The sequence below is a fragment of the Myotis lucifugus genome, unplaced genomic scaffold (genome assembly GCF_000147115.1).
Source record: "Myotis lucifugus unplaced genomic scaffold, Myoluc2.0 scaffold_49, whole genome shotgun sequence".
NCBI lineage: Eukaryota > Metazoa > Chordata > Mammalia > Chiroptera > Vespertilionidae > Myotis > Myotis lucifugus.
In genome coordinates, this window is record NW_005871097.1 from 5,142,448 (window position 1) to 5,161,658 (window position 19,211).

Genomic DNA, 19,211 nt, shown 5'->3' on the forward strand with positions numbered 1-19,211 from the left:
TGGGGGCAACCAGGCCAGTGGGGGGCAGTTGGAGGTGACCAGGCCGACAGGGGGGCGTTAGGGGCGATCAGGCCAGCGGGCAGAGGTGGTTAGGGGTGATCAGGCTGGCGGTGGGGGGCAGTTAGGGGCAATCAGGCAGGCAGGCAGGTGAGCAGTTAGGAGCCAGAGGTCCTGGATTGTGAGAGGGATGTCCAACTTCCAGTTTAGGCCCAATCCCCAGACTATAAAGAGAGGGACTATCAAAGTGGAAGGCAACATGGAAAAAATCTTGGTACAAATCCTTTTAGAGATGACAAGAATGAATCCCAGAGAGGTACAGTGGCATGCTTCTGATCACAGCTGGCAAAACTGGAGATCAAACCAGGTCTCAGGAGTCTTAGTTTAGATTTATTGATCTCATTTGGTATTTCCCCCTCTATTTTTTGTAAGGCAATACCAGCACACAGTATCTTGGGGAAAATACTATACTGTATCCTTCAGATATAAGGGGAAATATTTCTCATCTTAGTCCTGTCGTTCTTAAACTGCAGGGAGTAATGAATTTGTTAAAGTGACCATTTCAAGATCCCATCATTCTGTAATTCTGCGGAGGTAGAGCTGGAGAAGTGTGATTCCCAGGTATGTACCTTTTTAACAGGACTCTCGGCTCTGAAGCAGGTGTTCTGAAGAATGTGGTTTAAGAAACACATCTGGTTGGTTGCTAATTTGGTTTAGTATTAAATCCTAAGTCCTTTGATTTGTCATACTCTATATAGTGCTCAAGTACTAAAACCAGAGTTAAATAAAATGTAGAATGTAAGAAATCTGAAACATTGCACAGTATATTTATAAATTATTCTTAATTACATCATTTAACTTGAGTTGCTATAGTGTGGTTTGCCAAATGTGTGTATCATTCACTATTGAGCGACTTTAAGGTTCAAAGCTAAATAAACAGACCCCCTTGTTTTCTCAACACATTCTTTTTGGGGGGCAAAGAATGCTTTTTCTAAGAGAAAGCCTGATGAAAGAAATCTCAACTGCATTGTTGGACATGAAGTGGTTCTTAGGAATCAACATCTTGAAGTATTTAAATGTAAATAAATCAGAAGAAGATAAATTATATTATCTTCTTTGTACACTTGGGTTTTAAAAATGAAGGAAAATTATGTGGTAAAGTGGACTGAGGTTTTCCTAAAGTAGTAGAATTGCCATTAGCAGCTGTATTTCAGGTGCACTAATCAAACCAGCCACGGAATTGAAAACAAACAACTGTTCCTCAGACTCGCCATTTTCTTGAAACACACACTACTCTGCTCCTTGTCTTCACACTCTTCTAACTACCCCCTCACATACCTAATCTTTTCTTCTTCTAACACTTCTTCTTCAGCTCTGTGTAGAAAGGAAGGACACAGAGGGAAAGAATGTGTTGCAGATGTGCTGCCCCAAAGAGACTTGGCATTAAGTCTTGTGCACAAATCTAAGCCCATAACACATCCCAGTATGTGGATCCTGGAGGGGATTACTGTGGGGCAAGGACAGTGATAATAGCAAACGTATACACATATTAAATCAGAGATAAAGGAAATTATATTAATTATTTTCATATACTCCACAGGAAAAACTCCCCCCACCCCCACGTCCATTGCTTGTGCCTCTTTCAACTGTCTGTCTAGGAGACAGGACTATCATGTTACATTATCTTCCTCTCTCTTCTTTCCTTTTGGAATTATCATGTATCTATTGGGATAATATATCCAAATGATATGACTTTCTGATTTCCATTCTTTATTAAGTCTGATAAAGGTAGGCTTACGGAACTGATCATGAATTTTGGAGCTGTCTGCTTGACCACCTGAGGGGTGGCTTTGCTCATAACTTGACTTTGTGCTGATTATCTTCCATATATTCCCAGAGACACTCTCTTTTCTGTTCTGTTCTTTCCTGTACCTGGGAAGCTGATCTTCTAGGTTTGCATCATGGAGCTTGCCCTGACTTTTAGCTGTATTTGGCTAATAAGGGGCTCCCACAAGAAAATTGAAAGCATAAGGAGAGTGAGGTAAAAACTAGTTCTCCCCCAGCCTCTTCCCTGCTAGGACAGCACAGATTAACTACATTGCTCCACAGATCTCATTTGGTGGCCTCTATATATAGCCACCTCCTCTAGGTCCTGGTAACCACTCTCTCCCTTGCCTCTCAGGTCTACTCTTGATAGTCCCAGAGTATGATACTATCCTTCTAGAGATTGGTTTTCCAAACCCTGCCATACCTCACTGGAGTATGCCATTTCTTTCCTGGATGATAATAGCATTCAACTTAGAAATTATATTTCAGTTTTTAGTAAAGTGAGAACTGGCATTTAAAAGCTTAGATTTCTGCTTGGCTGATGTGACTCAGTGGATTGAGTGTTCTCCCATGCACCAAGAGGTCACTGGTTTGATTCCTGGTCAGGGCACATACCCACAAACACATGCCTGGGTTATGGCTCAATCCCCAATAGGGGGCATGTAGGAGGCAGCTGATCAATGTTTCTTTCTCATCGATGTTTCTCTCTTTCTTCCTCCTCTCTTTCTAAAATCAATAAAAACATATTTAAAATCTTAGATTTGTTTGAAAAAGATATAAATAAAAGGAGACATATAGCATGCTCATTGATAGGAAGACTTAATATCATTAAAATGTCCATACTGCCCTAAGCAATCTAGATTCAATACAAATACCAATAGTGTTTTTCACAGAACTAGAACAAATAATCAAAAAATTTATATGGAACCACAAAAGACCCTGAATAGCCACAGCAATCTTGAGAAAGAAGAGCAAAGTTGGAGTTATTATGCTACCTGATACCAAACTATACTGTAAAACTATAATAATCAAATCAGCATGGTATTTGCATAAAAATAAACATATAAATCAATGGAATAAAATAGCCCAGAAATAAACCCACAATTATATGGTCAATTGCTATAGGACAAAGGAAGCACGAACATCCAATGCAGTAAAGGTAGTCTATTCAATAAATGACCTTAGGAAAATTGAACATATACATGCAAAAAAAATGAAACTGGACAACCCTCTTACACCATACACAAGAAAAAATTCAAAATGGACTAAAAACTTAAATGTAAGACTCAAAACCACAAAAATCCTAGAAGAAAACATACACAATAAAATCTATGGAATTTCTCTTATTAATATTTTTTCTGATCTATCTAGGCAATGGAAACAAAAGAAAAGCAAATGGGACTAAATCAAACTAAAGGAAACCATGAACAAAATGAAAAACAACCAAATAGGAGAACATAATCGCCAATGACACATCCTATAAGGGGTTAATACACAAAATTTATAAAAACTTATACAACTCAACTCCCAAATCACCCAAATAATCCAATTAAAAGTGGATGGAAGACTATTCTCTAAAGAGGGCATATAGATGGCCAATAGACATATGAAAAGATGCTCAATGTCACTAATTATCAGAGAAATGCAAATTAAAACCAGGATGAGATATCACCTTGCACTTGCCAGAATGGCTAACATCAATAAATCAACAAACAAGTGTTGGTGAGGATGTGCAGAAAAGGGAATCCTCATGCACTGTTGGTGGGAATGCAGACTGGTGCAGCCAGTATGGACAACAGTATGGAGGTTGCTAGAAAAATTAAAAACGAAATGGCCTTATGACCCAGTGATTCTACTTCTAGGTTTATGTCCAAAGAAACCCAAAACACTATTTTGAAAGAATATATGCACTGCTATGTTAATTGCAGCATTATTTACAGTAGCCAAGATATGGAAACAATGCAAGTGCCCATCAACAGACGAGTGGATAAAAAAGTGGTGGTACATATATGTAAAGGAATATTATTTGGCCATAAAAAATGAAATCTTACCATTTGTGACACTATGAATGGACCTAAAGGTTATTATGCGAAGTGAAATAAGTCAGAAGAAGACAAATACCATATAATTTCACTTATATGTGGAATCTAAAGAACAAAGTAAATGAACAAACAAAGTAGAAACAGATTCATAGATACAGAGAACAGACGGATGGTTGCCAGAGAGGAGGGGTGTTGGAGGACTGGGTGAAAAAGATGAAGAGATTAAGAAGTACAAATTGGTAGTTACAAAATAGTCATGGGGATGTAAAATTCAGCATGGGGAATCTATATATATAAAAGCCTAAGCGACCATTACGATGGAATAACCAGAACGACAGGTTGCTATGATGCACACTGACCACCAGGGGCCAGATGCTCAACGCAGGAGCTGTCCCCAGCCTGCAGGCCCCAATCACCGATGGGGCCTGCCAGCCAACCTCCCAGTCCCTCCCCCAGGCCAGCAGACCCTGATCACCCCACTGGGGCTAGGCCCCCCGGGCTGGGACGGGGAACTGGGGATGGGTGGCGGTGGAACGGCTTTTCCAGGGGGGGCCGAGGCCTGCTCCCTCCTCAGGCTGGCGGCCAACCTCCTAGGCCCCTCCCCTAATCCCCCCCCCCCCCGGCTGGAAGCCCGCTGGCAGGCCCAATTGGCCTGCTGCCTGCCCGCTGTGGTAGTGGTTGGCCCCTTCCCCCAGCCTGCAGGCCCTGATCACCAAATTGGGGCCAGGTCCTGGGCTGGGATGGGGAACCAGGGGTGGGTGGTGGCGTGCAGACAGTGAAGGAAGGAGGAGGCGGGGAGGCGGGGAACCTGATCAACCCTGATCGCTGGCCAGGCCTAGGGACCCCACCTGTGCACAAATTTCATGCACTGGGCCTTTAGTATAGTAATAATATTGTAATAACTAAGTATGGGGCCACGTGGGTACTGGAAATATGGGGGGGCACTTTGTAGAGTATATGATTGTCTAACCACTATGCTGTACACCTGAAACTAATACAAAATAATATTGAATATCAACTGTAACTGAAAAATAAAGATAACAACAAAAATTGTCATGAATATTCAGGTTCTTGATGTTCTAAATTCCCAATTTGATAGAGCTGCTTTGTAACATTAATCAAATCACATCACAGCAAGTCTTAGGTTCTGTGTCTCTAAAATCTGGTAAATGTAGTTCTGGTTTCATGAATAATAAAGCATATCTCTATAAAGTTCTTGGTTTATGGAAACACTAAATAATAAAGGGAATTCTTATGTTCTTCCAATTTTCAAAAATATAAATGAAAACTTAAATTTCTGTTTACCACTGTATACTTAGCAAGTAACATGGCACCACCTGCACATATTAATTGTTCACTAATTATTAAAGGAATAAACAAATGTGTGTTTAGACTCAAATATAAAGATGTAAATCTTTACATATAATTTTTGTGCCCACATGTGTGCTCCTTGACAAAAATTTACTCTATTGCTTTGACAATGCATGGGCATGTAATTTATTTTTCCTCAAGAAAGTGTGAACCCCCTGCCATCAGAGAAAAAGATGCAATAGAAAACAAGACTTATCCATTTATATTCGTGATAAATGCCTATTGAGTTTCCATGTTTTGACTCAATCCAGGATTCTCTTTTGCACTCTTGGATGAATATGTTAATAAAACACAGCCACCATTTGGTGTATTCACGTTCATAAGGGAATGTTGAGTACACAAGCCAGAGCATGAGTCAGAGAGTGCCCAGCATCACTCTTGTACTTGCCCCATGACCACATTAGTTGGCTAGCCCTCCAAGAGGGTGACCTAGTGACTTTATTCTTAAACATTTTGCACACTTAAGAGTACCACTTAGAGACCTATTCCTTTTGGCCATGCTCTTTCTTTAGTGGGTTTTTTGTGGCTAAATGTGTCTGCAGTCAGTCACAAGTGTCCAGAGTAGCCCTCTCAGAAAAGAAGTCAATGAGCAAATGCTGCATGCCACCCTCAGGACTGCCTCTTTTAAGAGGTGTTAACTCCAAGGAGAACCCAGAGTGCTTCTAATGACCTTGTTATTATGAGGTTAGGTCAACTATATTTTCATTTTTAAGACCCTATTCCAAATGTGTCTGATCTAACACACCAAGAAAAATATCCAACACCAGCAAGAAAAAAACTAATGACTTTTTGTCACTCTAAATTGGCTTGCCCCAGCTGGACACATCATAATATCCAGTCATTATGGACCAATATAACCTGATATCTAAGCCATTATCTTTTAAAAAAATATAAAGTCTCAGATTATCAGCAAAATGGGCTAAATTGCCTTTCAGGATGGGGAGGAGCAGCAAGCACTATAGAATTCAGGATTAATGTTCAGGCTCGTTCAATAATGAAAACTCAAGATATGAAGTCACCCAGAATCAACTAAGGAGCAATGCAATACATTCTCCAAAACTAAGTTATGGTTTCCCATTTCCAGTGCTCTTAACCTGCTAGGTTGTAGAGGCCAAATGTTCTTTTAAAAATACCTATTCTAAAATAGGAAATAAATTCAGCATATTTGTGCAACAACCATTGCAACTGCAGTAACTGCACAAGAAAATACATCAGAAATGACAGTCATATATCTTCATTTAAATTTAGGGTTATGTGAAATTAGTTCCATGTCTTTTACTTTGTTCACTTAAAGAGTCCAAAAATAATGAGGGATGCAATTTGAATGGATAAAGGTAATTCCTTTCCATAAATGGCTCCCTCTTTGTTTCATATTTAGGATTAGAAATAGCCCTTTCATGTTGAAAATTTTCTCACCAAACTAATAAAGGGAGAACTAGCTGAGACTCATGTTATCTATGTTCTTGTTACTGTATTTGAACTCTAAGATACTAGAACTTTTCAAGACTTTTTTTTTCATTAAAAAAATCGAACAATGCCCTGACTGGTGTGTCTCAGTAGCGTCAGTATTGTCCCATGCACTGAAAGGTTGCTGGTTTGATTCTAGTCAGAGCACATGCCTAGGCTGTGGGCTTGCTACCTATATGGGGCATGGTATGCAGGAGGCAGCTATCAATGTTTCTCACATTGATGTCTCTCTCTCTCTCTCCCTCTCCATTCCTCTCTCTCTAACATCAATAAAAACGTATTTTTAAAACATCAAGCAATTATAAAGACCCAATTGCCATGAAAGGTGAGCTTTGATAATATATAATCAGTGTTGGTTAAAAGGACAAATGGAGGACTAATAATAATAATTCAAATTATTTAGGTCTTCCTACTTCAAAACAAATCTATCAGATGCATAATCTCCTTTGATGTTCAGAACAACCCAAATGAGTAACAAAGGAAGAAGAAAACCTGAGGTCAAAAGTGGCTGAATCAGGACATGAACCTAGGTTTTCTGGATCGATGTCCAGGGCTCTTTCTACTATACTGTTCTGTCACCATGGAATGGAAGACATATTCCACTAAGGTGAACTTACTGGAATATACTTTACTAGAGTGTGTTAGAATGTCATGTGGATGCCCCCTTCTTTAAAAAAATGTTTTTATTGATTTTTAGAGAGAGGAAGGGAGAGAGAGATAGAAACATTGATGAGAGGGAAACATTGATCTGCTGTCTCCTATGTACCCCCCACTGGGGATCGATCCCACAGCCAGGCATGTGCCCTGACTAGGAATCAAACCTGTGACCTCTTGGTTCATGGGTTGATACTCAGTCACTGAGCCACACCAGCCAGGCAAGATGCCTCCTTTTTGATGCCACCTGAAATTCCTGACAGGCACCTTGTAGGCCTGTAGTAGTAGCCTACTATATACAAATGTGTTACTTGGTGTCCATCCAGAACACAAAAGCTAAAATAAATTATGACACAGTGAACTTCAGTTATTTAAAAAAATCTCCATCAATATCATCCCTAAACAATATCATTCCCTTTGTTATCTACAGCCTTTCTTTTCAATAACCCTTTCTTCTCCTTTTATCTCCTGTTGTCATATTCTAAAATGGCTTTACCCTTTCAGATGCCTGAAGGCTACTGCTACTTTCTGTACTCAGGTCAAATACTTCTGATACTTGAAAACATTTTACTCTTCATATTAATACGTGATGCCCACATCTACCAGGATGATCAAAGAAGTGATCACACTATAGCTATTTTATCAGTGAGAAAATCACTCTTTCCAAGAGTCCCTACTGGATGGACATTTGTGCTCAAGCCACCCCCTACAGGGATTGGTAAGCACAACATTTGAGTTTGAGGTTTACATGGCTACAGATAAGAGAATTTCCAAGGGGAGAAACCTGAAGACCTTTAGTTGCTCTAGAAGGGTATCTATTTCTACTTATATCTGAAACACCTCTTGAGCTGATATCTTCTTGCGAAATGAAGGAAGCCAAATTGCATGCAAATGTAGGTTTTAATGTCACACATCACACTTTCAGATTTATGTCTCCAGACATGGGGGGCGGGGAGGGGAGGGAATAGTGTGCATGGCATGCACAAAGAAATGAAGTGAATAATTATCTCCTGGCTTTATCTTTTCAAGATCCTATTCCAAAATGAATGTTATAGTGAAATGTATTTATTCATATTGGGATGAAACTTAGGATATAACTCCAAGTTAATTTAATTTTCAAAGCAAATCTCATTACAATAGATAAAGGCTTTGTTTCAAAGACAGAGAATTAGAACTAATGCATTTTGTTCGGGTTTGAGCATTTCATTTGGCTTCTTTAAAAGCTTAATGTTTAAAGTGGCATTTTCAAGATACAATAATACTGACAAAGGAATAGCTGATAGAATGATAGAATAACATCATGATAAATCAACTGACAATGAGACAAAACACCCAAGTGGGGAAAAAGACTCATCTGTTGTCATAAAATCTATATTTACCATAGTTTCAAAACCAGGTAGACATAGCTTGTGTTTTTAGCTGAACTGAGGATTTTGAAAATTTATGTTTTAACAAGATCTGGCCCAGGTCTCTATGGATCTTATAGATGTAATGCAATTGGCAACTCTGACTCATGACTTTGTTTATACACTTATGCTTCACATCAGAAAAGCTATTTTCTCCCTATAGCTTCTAAGAATGGCTCTCAATTATAGACCTAAGTCTGAATCATGTCTCTGCTTCCCTTTTCTAGCTTACGTCCATCTTCCTTCTTATATGTATCCCCATTATGACATCTTTCAGAGTCTATCAGGGACATTGAATAGATGCGATACATTTTACTGACTTGAAAGTATGAAGGAGAAATGCCTTCCAATAAGAAAAATTATGCATATGCATTTCTTTCTCCCTTGCCAATGCATGGCAGCAAGGAAACAGAAATGTGCTATTATTTAGTAAGACTTCTAGAAAAGCCATTCCCTTTGCCTCAGCAGCCCATATCTGGCTAATGATTTTATTCTTGTGGTCAAATATTGCCCTTCTGTCTTCTTATTAATCATGATCATTGTCATTTTCTTCATTGTCGTCGTCGTCATCATCATCATCATCATCAGTATAAATAATAACATACCTCACTGCCCTCTCAGATGTGGTGTAGGGGTGGGTAGATAAAACATAAGTATGCTAAAGAACCATATTAAACATAAAGTTTTATGGAAACACTAAGGAGAGATAATTGTTTTTGTCTAAAATAATGGGGAATGTTCTATATACAGGAAAAGCCAAGCTCCTAAGAGTAACGAGAATTGTGGGAACTGTTGGGTAATTGATCTGTTATAAATTGTCTGTGTAAATAAAATTTATGAAAGAGTATCAGGGTTCATTGAAATGAGGATATAAAGGGAGAGGGAGACAAAACTCAGTGAAGTCCACTAATAATGGAGTCTTAAATGATATCCACATATTTCCCTTTTATAAGTCTTTAAACATCCTGTGTTCAGGTCTTCAAGTAGTGGATAGATCTCAAAACATGACCATACTTTACTATACTTGATATTCCCCTTATTTATTTATCCTTTAGAATAATGGGAAATGTCACTTCCAAACGGTGACATCCCCAGAAGAACCAGAAAAAAAGCGTGTGTATGGAAATGATTGTTCATCCTATATGGTTACTTAAAGTAGCAATGGCAAAATGGATGTTTTATCACTCTCTGTACTTGTATCTCCTTTTGAAGAATTATTTCTAGAAAATAATAATAACTGCTGTTAAACAGGATGCTCATGAACTTGAAACAATTTTTCATCTCTGGACCTTCTCTATAAAGCTTTCCATGAATAGCTTAATAGGAAATCATCTTTTCATTCGTTGGAAACCTGTAGTATTTTATCTGTACTTTCTAATGTTACTTAACTATTAATTACTTTACTTCTATGTAATATATAGCTTATCCTATATAATAAAAGGGTAATATGCAAATTGACCCTAACAGCAGAAAGACTGGGAATGACTGGTCACTATGACACACACTGACCACCAGGGGGCAGATGCTCAATGCAGGAGCTGCCCTCTGGTGGTCAGTGAGCTCCCACATGGAGGAGCTCTGCTCAGCCACAAGCCAGGCTGATGGCTGTCAGTACAGTGGTGGTGGTGGGAGCCTCTCCTGCCTCCTTAGCAGCACTAAGGATGTCCGACTGCAGCTTAGGCCTGCTCCCCGCTGGCAAGTGGACATCCTCCGAGGGCTGCCGGGCTGCCAGAGGGATGTCTGATTACCATCTTAGGCCCAATCCCCCCGGGGAGTGGGCCTAAGCCAGCAGGTGGACATCCCCCGAGGGGTCCCAGACTGCAAGAGGGCACAGGCCGGGCTGAGAGACCCCCCCGAGTGCACACATTTTTGTGCATCAGGCCTCTAGTATCATTATATTTTACTAGTAGTCCATTGTGTGATATCACGTGCAGTAGGCCACCTGCCGCTTCCACGGGAGCCAGCAGGAACCGTAGTGCACTGCTGGGAGCTGCGCTGTGCCCACAGGAGCCACACCACTTCTGCGGGAGGCAGGAGGGAGCCTTGCTGCTTCTGTGGGAGGCAGGCCCGCTGTCTCCTCTCCGGGCCTGCACTCGGCCGCGGAGGCTGTGGGCCGGCCCCCCGTCCCTGTCCATGTCTGCTCCAGCTCTGGGGGGCCGGCCCGAGGCGGGGCATGGTGGCTCGCTGGCCCCCCCTGTCCCTGTCCCCTTCTCTGCTCCAGGCCTCACCTGCGTGCGCAACCTCCTCCTGTCCGGTCATGACCCCCAGCGGTTCTCAACCTGTGGGTCGCGACCATCGGAAAACACATAGCATATCAGATATTTACATTATGATTCATAACAGTAGCAAAATTACAGTTATGAAGTAGCAACGAAAATAATTTTATGGTTGGGGGTCACCAGAACATGAGGAACTGTATTAAAGGGTCATGGCATTAGGAAGGTTGAGAACCACTGCCTTATGGTGTCCCGGCCTAATTTGCATATTTCATATATATAGAGATAGATAGATATAGATATATAGATAAATATTCATGTAACATCTAATCTCCTTACTGAAAATTTTTATGGTAGCACTCAAACCTGTGTCATCTTTCCACTTCTCAAAGTATGCAGGAGTTAGTATTTTGCATATAGTTCAGACTCCAGAGTTATTGAATAGCTAAGTGAATAAATGTATGAATGAGCAGTCCCGTTGAAAGCTGATTCTTGTTACTCATAGGATTTTGTTTCAAATATTGACTTCCAAAGCAATGATCACAAAATTAATATGAAATGGGATGAATATGAAAATTGTTTTCAGGAAAATCAAGCTTTGAACTTAGTTCTGTTGTCTCTTTTGGAAATACCTTATAAATAAAAAACATGTTTTGTCAAAATTCTGATGTATTTCTTTATGAAATGTGTTCTTAGCTGGGTATATTCAGAGGTGTAGCATTTAAAGAAGAAATGAATTTAGAATTTAGTTTTTATGCTCACATTTGCTAATAATAAAAATTAATCAAAACTCAAGGAAAGCAAACCAATTAAATTTCTAATAAGCAGAACCAAAGCAATGCATGGACTGTGACATAACATCTAGAATATTATAGGTTTCTCCTCATAAAATATTATAAACATTTCACAATGCATTATATTAAAGTATAAGATAAAATGCAATTGTCATTTAAATATATATTAAAAAATTAAAGCATTTAAAATATGTATTTAAAAATTAAAAGATTAAAAATAATCCAATTATTAGTGATTGGTTCTTATTACAGTATTTTTCTGATTCAGAATAAGAATAAACCAAATAAGTTAAAAAATAATTTCTTCAGACTATTAATTACATTTTTGTAATGTTCAACAAAAACACCAAATTTTTTGGTTTGTTTCTAATTGAACAAAGAAAGTATCATCTTTGACATGTGCACTTTATAATTCTGTTGTCTTCTGTGTTAATTTCAGATATGTCAAATAAACAATAAGAATGTTTAAACAAGAGGAAATCAAAATTTTCTGATGTGGTATTAGAGCCTCCTTTCACAATATTTAAAAATTAGAGAGGCCTGAAAATGTGTAAAATGGCATGTTTTATGCTGAGATTTAATCTTTACTTTGGGAATAGGTATTTAAAACCCAAACCAAGGATTTTGGTGTAACCATTGAATCTTTTATGAGTCCTGGTAGACATTCATACAAGTGAAGGCCATCATTTGCTATTGTATTCATTTCCAATCACACTCTTACTTAAGAGAAAATAGGGAATGTGGTAGTAATGTCTGACATTAGTTTTCTTTATGAAACAGAACACAAATGAAAGTTTTCAAAAGTTGCAAGCAACATGTAAAATTAAAGCTATTAAATAGACTAGTTCAAAAGAATTCCAAATTGAAATAAATACTATACTTGTTTCCATTTTATAATAAAAAGACCTGAAAACTTTTTAAAGAATATTTAAATGTCTAGAAGATTTCCCACAGGCTTAACATAAGTTTAAGTAAAACGTACCTTTAAAATTTGGTCTGATTCTTGCATCATATCCTGATGTCCTTCCCATTAATTTGTCCAAGAAATCTGAAGGAGATAGGGTCTGCGAAGGTTGTTTTCCAGACCTGGAGTCATGGTCTTTGCAGAAAGCTGCCCTAAACACATCATTAAATCTTTTTAGCAATAATTCCATTCTCATCGCCTAAGAACTAATACTCACAGAATGTTTTGTAAATATATATGATATGTTACTAAGAAGAAAATAAACTACAAACTCTTTAGTCAACTTCTGGTCTAGAGTTAACTTTAAATGATGAGAGGTACAAATTCTGAGTCATATCTCCTAAGTTTTTAAACTTCAGCCATACATAAGATGTTTAAGATGAAACAATATGCATAGAGTATAGATTTTATGGACATATAGTTGACGTTATTTCTTTCTAGAGTCAACAGAGAAATGAAGATGATAACTTCTAAAATTTAGGTGATTGTCTTAAAATCATTTCCTCATGAATTTAAAAAAGCTTCTTCCAGCATTTTAGCCCTTAAAATAAGTCCTCTACTTTTTATAAGAAATATAGACAGAACAAAGTAAGCATGAGCTAATTATCCCATTGCTTATTTTCTCACCTGCTAGATTCTATTCCAGCTATCAACTATTAATACTTTTCAATGTGATGTCTAAAAGAAAATCTTCACTTGGAAATTTAACTTCATTCTAAAATAGGTCAACAATGAGCATGCCTGTACTTCTATTATTGTATCAGTTGTTATTTATACATAAGCATTTAAATTGTTAACTGGAATAAAGTATTCATAGAAAAGAACTTCTAAATTATTTTCTCTTTTGAATGATCAAAAATACTGAATGTTGGTCGGGAAAATTTTTATTTTCCTTAAAGGGCTTATAAAAAAAGAGCATATTTAGTTTGTAGTAAAAATGAATTATTTCACAATATATAGTGGTGACTGAATGTTGATTTCTACCCTGAAGAAATTTTACAAGCTTTGTTTTTAATAATTTAAGTCTTGTTAATTTTATAACTAAAAAAGTTACCACATTATTTCCAGTTTTTCAAAGAAGTAATATTAAATATAAGTGCAAAGATGATGCAAACGTTTGGTAGGAGTTAAAAAATTGATATGATCATCTAGAAATACTCACATTCCTATATGCAGAATCATCTGATTAATCAAGTACTATTTGATTATGATGATGGTGGTGATGGTGGTGAAGGTGAAGATGATGATGATGATGATGGTGATGATGATGATGATGATGATGATTCTAATAAAACCCAGCCTACAGTTTTTCTTAATCATAGTAGGAGGTGTGAACCTGAAAGGAACGTAGTGGGTTTTCCGAGCATTGCTGCTATATGTTTCATTTCTCTTGGTTCTGTGAAAAAATACCATAAAATTTGGTGAAAATTAAATGAAGAGTTCTACACTTTGTTGAATGAACATCTCCTATCTGTCTTTCATTAGGTTGGCTATTTTATTTATTGGTAATAATCTAATATTTTGAAGTATCAATTGATTTGACATTTTTTAATTTAGGTAGAAAATGCAAGCATGCAAATAATGATTTCTCACTTATTTTAATTATTCATAGTCTATTTCACATGCATATATAAATACAAAGATGTCATTTTAATTACATTTTGGTAGGCAATCAATTTCAACTATACTGAACAGTAAAATATAGTGGCAAAATGAGATTTGAAATGTTACTGATGTTTCAAAAAATTTCCTGAATTGTAGTCCTCATAGTATGCATTTAGTTGCTGAAATACAATAGAAGTCCCAAGTTGGCTAAGAATTAGGGTTTTTTTATATCTCATATAAAATGAGCATGATCTTGGCAAATTAATCCAATCACTTCCACCACATGATCCTTTTAAATGACTTCCAGAAGAATTTGAAAGCAAAAAATTCACCATTATATAGAAATTTAAAGAGCATGCAACTCATCAGACTACTTTAATATCACATTGGCTGTGAAAATATGTTGAAATGCATAGAGTGGGGTTATACATCATAAAACTTGCCTTTGTGAAAATTTACACCCCTCCCACCATAATTAAGCTTTTTAAAAGAACAAAAGAAATCTAACTCTCTCCCATAAAATTAAAATAATATGGTCTGGGGCATAGGAAATTGAGAAAAACTGTATGACATCTTATCTTTCAAACAGTTTTCATGTGGAAAATATCAACATGCAAAGTCTTTTCACCTACCTGAAGTGGTTTGTCTCTAAGAAAAATGCAAACAAGGTTGTCAAAATGTTCACTAGCTGCCGGTTCATTCCTGTTTCTGTGATCTTGTGGAAAATATCCCCGAAATGATTCCAGAAAGAAGCTAGGACAAAGTATCTGTCTATTGTCCAGACTCAAAACCTGGCAGGAATCTAGTTTCCTTGAAAATCAGAAAGAGATTTGGGTTTGTATAGTTTGCTGAGAAAAAACAAAAAGTGCCAGTACTAAGCATCGTGGTCGGGTCAAACCGGGCTCGGGACCATCAGTTAACCCCGGAAAGACAAAGCCTTAGAACTGATGATCCCCCAGCTGCTTTTCCTAAATAATAAAAAAAGCTGCTACCTTAATCGCATCACCACGCAAAGGGGGCTGGTGACAATGCCATGCTGGAAGTCTGGTTGCTGTGGCTTTTAAGTCCTTTCTGTTTAGCAAATCCCCTTTCTCTAGAAAATGTTCTCTTTTTAAAATAAGTTGTAAATGAGGGAGACGAAAGGACTCTGCGAGCTGGAGTGGGTAGGGAGAAGAGAGCAAAGATGCTGAGATCCTGTGCTGGAATGAGGGCTACAGAAAGAGACGGAGACGTGATCTTACCCAGCCTATAAATTTCAGCACTAGGACAGCTTCTAGCTCTGAAGTGCGCATGTTTCCTTTTTCAGTCGCTTGGGGCGGGGGTCGGGGAGAGGCGTTCAAGAGGGGACATGTCTGTCATTCAGAGGGGAAGAGTGACTGCCCGCTCAGCTAAGGGGTGCTGAAGGGGGTGCGATGACAACCAAGGAAGAGCAGAGGTCAGGGTAGACGGAGTGGGTGAAGGAGAGGAGGGTCTGAGCTCCTGCAAATGCGAGTCTGTCGGTGGGTGGGCGGGACAGGAGTTTGAAGCAGAAAAGAGAAGGGAATGAGGTCTCGGCGTGGGAAAACGAAACTGGGGGAAGCACAAAACAGGATCTGGAGTACTGGAATTATAATAGGGGAGTGGGTTGTCCACTGTGAGTAGAACCTGGAAGTGAAGGGGAGTCCTGTGCTGAAGAGCAGGGGATATTTCCGTGGCATAGAGAAGCCCGTGTGCAGGGAAAGATTCGTGGGGATTGATACATTAATTTAGAAGCCCTTTATACCTTCCTCACCCATTGAGTGTTTTCGTTTGATTTTAGCCGCCTGTTCCCAAAGTATCTCTTTACCTCTCTACTAGGGAAAACCCCTTCCGCTGAGTTTTCTTCAGTGGCTCAAAATCCTTGGGCATCCGCTTGAAGTTTCAGATTTGTAGAAGAAGAAAAAATACAATGGGCCAGAAGGGGGCAGTAGCAATCTTTTCCTGCCCTGGTTAAAGGTTAGAGTATGGCTCCGCATAAGAAATGGAGCGAGGAAGGGTGAGACTGTGGGTGGTTTCATCTGCCCATTCCAGATGTTAATCACTAGGGAGGGTCATGTAATACAGTGAAGTTCTTCTAAATTGGCTAAAGAGACAGAAAATAGCATGACAGGTAATCTTGCTATTTCAAATTAAAATTATAAGTGTTATTAATAATAAAAGAGGAAAGGTAAATAGTTCAGTGCAAGTAATTAGCAGCTTCTGGTAAGGGGAACTGAAAAATGCATGTTTAACCACGAGCTGGGTGAATAAGCTACATTTGTCTGTAAAATTACCTTGTTAGTCACCTTGGCACTCCACTGCAGGTCTTAATTTTAAAAAAGAATATGATTAATTTTTAGTCCATAAATGATGAATCTCCTCAAGATCAGTTTGAATTTCATAGGAGAGTAACAAAGAATTTCATATTTTTTAAAAGTAGAAAAAAATTATGAGAAGGAATTGTGAGTTCTTTTCACCTTTTCATGTTAATATAAATCACTGAGAATCTTGTTGAAATGCAGTTTCTGATCTAGTAGGTTTGAGGTGGTGGTTTGAGATGCTGCATTTCTAACAAGTTCCTAGCTGAGGTTCATGCAACTGGTCCACTGATCACACTTTGAGTAGCAACGGTCTGTACACCCTTTTATTGGATTTCTTTCCCACCAAGCCAGTGAAAATATAGGAACTTCTCCTTAATGAAAAGCAGTAGTGCCCAAGCATTCTGCTTACATACAAAATCAATTCTTTGAGATGTGTTCTCTTAACTCTCAAAGCCCAGAAAAAGTGATTCAATTTAAAAGGAAGACAGTGTAGTGTAGTTTTGAGACATCTCTGGACTGTATCTTCGAGTCTGTTCACTTCCAAATTCACCCACATGGAAACTCTAGACCTGATTTTATCCCTGCAGTCCTAACCCCCAAAATAAAATCAATTCCAGTTGGTGCTATGGAAAAACCATACAAGATTTTTATGCTCAAGATTCTTTCCAAAAGTTGTGTGTGTGTGTGTGTGTGTGTGTGTGTGTGTGTGTGTGTGAAAGTAGAAGAAAATGATTTGCCCCAAATTGATTTGAGGTTGTAATGCTGCTCAAAGTAAGATAGTCTTTGCAAATAATTTCTTTCAATAGCAATATTCTTAGTAACCAGGAGTAGGGTGGGTAGGGAAACCTGTGACAAAGGGACACTCTGGCTAACAGCATGAAATTAACTATTTTAGAGTTGGAATGAACTTTAGAGAGGATCTAGTCTAGCCTCCACATTTTACTTCTGAGCTCTCCTCTATTTGGATTCCAGCTCTATCAATGCACAGAAATAGCTCTCACTAAGTCTGCCACTGAATTCCATGTAACTAAAACTAAAGGATATTTTTTGTTGTCATCTTACTTGACAGTTTCATGACACTGAACACCTCGGTCTTTTTTTAAAAAAAGTTTTATTATGGTAAGAACACTTAACATGAGATCTACTTTTTCAACAGATATTTTTAAGTGTACAATATTGTTAACTATGGGCACAATATCATGCAGTGGGTCTCTAGAGCGTATTCATCTTGCACCACTGAAATTTGATACCTTTTGATTAATAGCTCCCCACTCCCCCCTCGTCTCTGTCCCTAGCAACCAGCACTCTGCTCTCAAAGTACTTTCCTCCCTTGACTCTGTGACACAGTGAACTCATGGCTTGCCTCTTGTTCTATCTCTTTGGCAGACATATCCTCTTCTACCTGGCTTACGAAAGTTGAATTTCCTAAAGGCTATATTCTTGGCCCTCTCTTCTTATACTACACTCACTTACTAGTATACAATATTATGCCCATCCATAACTTACAATATCCTTTTATATAGATGATATACAAATATGTGTTTCTATCCAGACCTGTATATCTAACTGCTCCCTATACAATTCCTGTTGAATGTCTCAAAGGCTCCTCAAACTCCACATTTCAAAATCAAATCTTTAATACTTCCTCCAAATGATGTTTCTATTCTACTGTGCCTGTTTCATTGTCACCAACCAAAAACCAAGGCATCATCTCTAAGACTCCCTTTACATCATCCACCATATTCATTTATCACCCTATTGATGTTATCTCTCAAATATTTCCAAGATCTGTCCATTCTCTCCATCTCAACCACTATGACTCCAGTTGACCTACCTTTATTTCTTGCTTCTATTGCAGCAATAGCTACCTTACTGATCTACCTGGATCAACAGCACATCGTCCTTCACCTCATTCTCTACACTGCAGCCAGGATGACTGTTCAAAAATCCAAACCTGATCATGTCACACCTCTTGATTAACATTATGACTCTCCTGTGGTCTTTGGGTAGAATAAGAAAATGTAATGTGACCTAAAAGCTCTACAAGGTCTGGCCTATGCTTACATTATCCTTCATCTCATACCCTACTCATCTCATTTCTTCCCCCTAGCCATATTGGTCTCTTTTGAGTCCCTCATGCTTGCCATGTTGCTTAATCCCATGGCATGCTCATGCCTCCCATTTTGTCTTGTTCACTTTAGCTTATTTTTCAAATCTCTGCTCAAGTGTTATTTCCTCAAGAAGGCTTTCCATCACCTGCGTGACTCTACTAACTCTCCCTATTATATGCTCTCTGAGTACTCAGCAACTCTGATTCAAAGAGCTGGTCATCGTTGCATATATACATGTGTATGATTAATTGCTTAGATAATAAGCTTTGTAATGGACAGGGACAACATTTGTTTTGGTCTACTATTGTATCCCCATACATCCAATGTTAATGATAATAGAATGGTATCAATGCTGATTAAGATACAATATTTAAAATGCACCCAGAAGTACTACTTAAACAAAACAATATACTTTAATATATGTAGTTCTGTCAAAAAT

The 19,211-nt window shown here is 38.2% G+C and overlaps 1 protein-coding gene across 3 annotated transcripts in view; it reads right to left on the reverse strand.

Annotated features, from left to right (window-relative positions):
* Window positions 1-15,805, reverse strand: part of GLRA2 (glycine receptor alpha 2) — a 173,496-nt gene extending 157,691 nt beyond the window's left edge. The window contains exons 1-3 of one of the 3 annotated variants that reach the window (XM_023753672.1): window positions 15,585-15,805; window positions 14,976-15,153; window positions 12,757-12,890 (exon numbers count right to left, since the gene is read on the reverse strand). In XM_023753672.1, coding sequence (XP_023609440.1) covers window positions 12,757-12,890; window positions 14,976-15,043 — 202 coding nt within the window. In that variant the 5' untranslated portion in view covers window positions 15,044-15,153; window positions 15,585-15,805. Of the gene's footprint in view, window positions 1-12,756; window positions 12,891-14,975; window positions 15,430-15,584 lie in introns of those variants that run through there. The other 2 variants (XM_006088593.3, XM_006088594.3) reach the window with 2 other exon arrangements.
* Window positions 15,806-19,211: the final 3,406 nt, after the last annotated feature.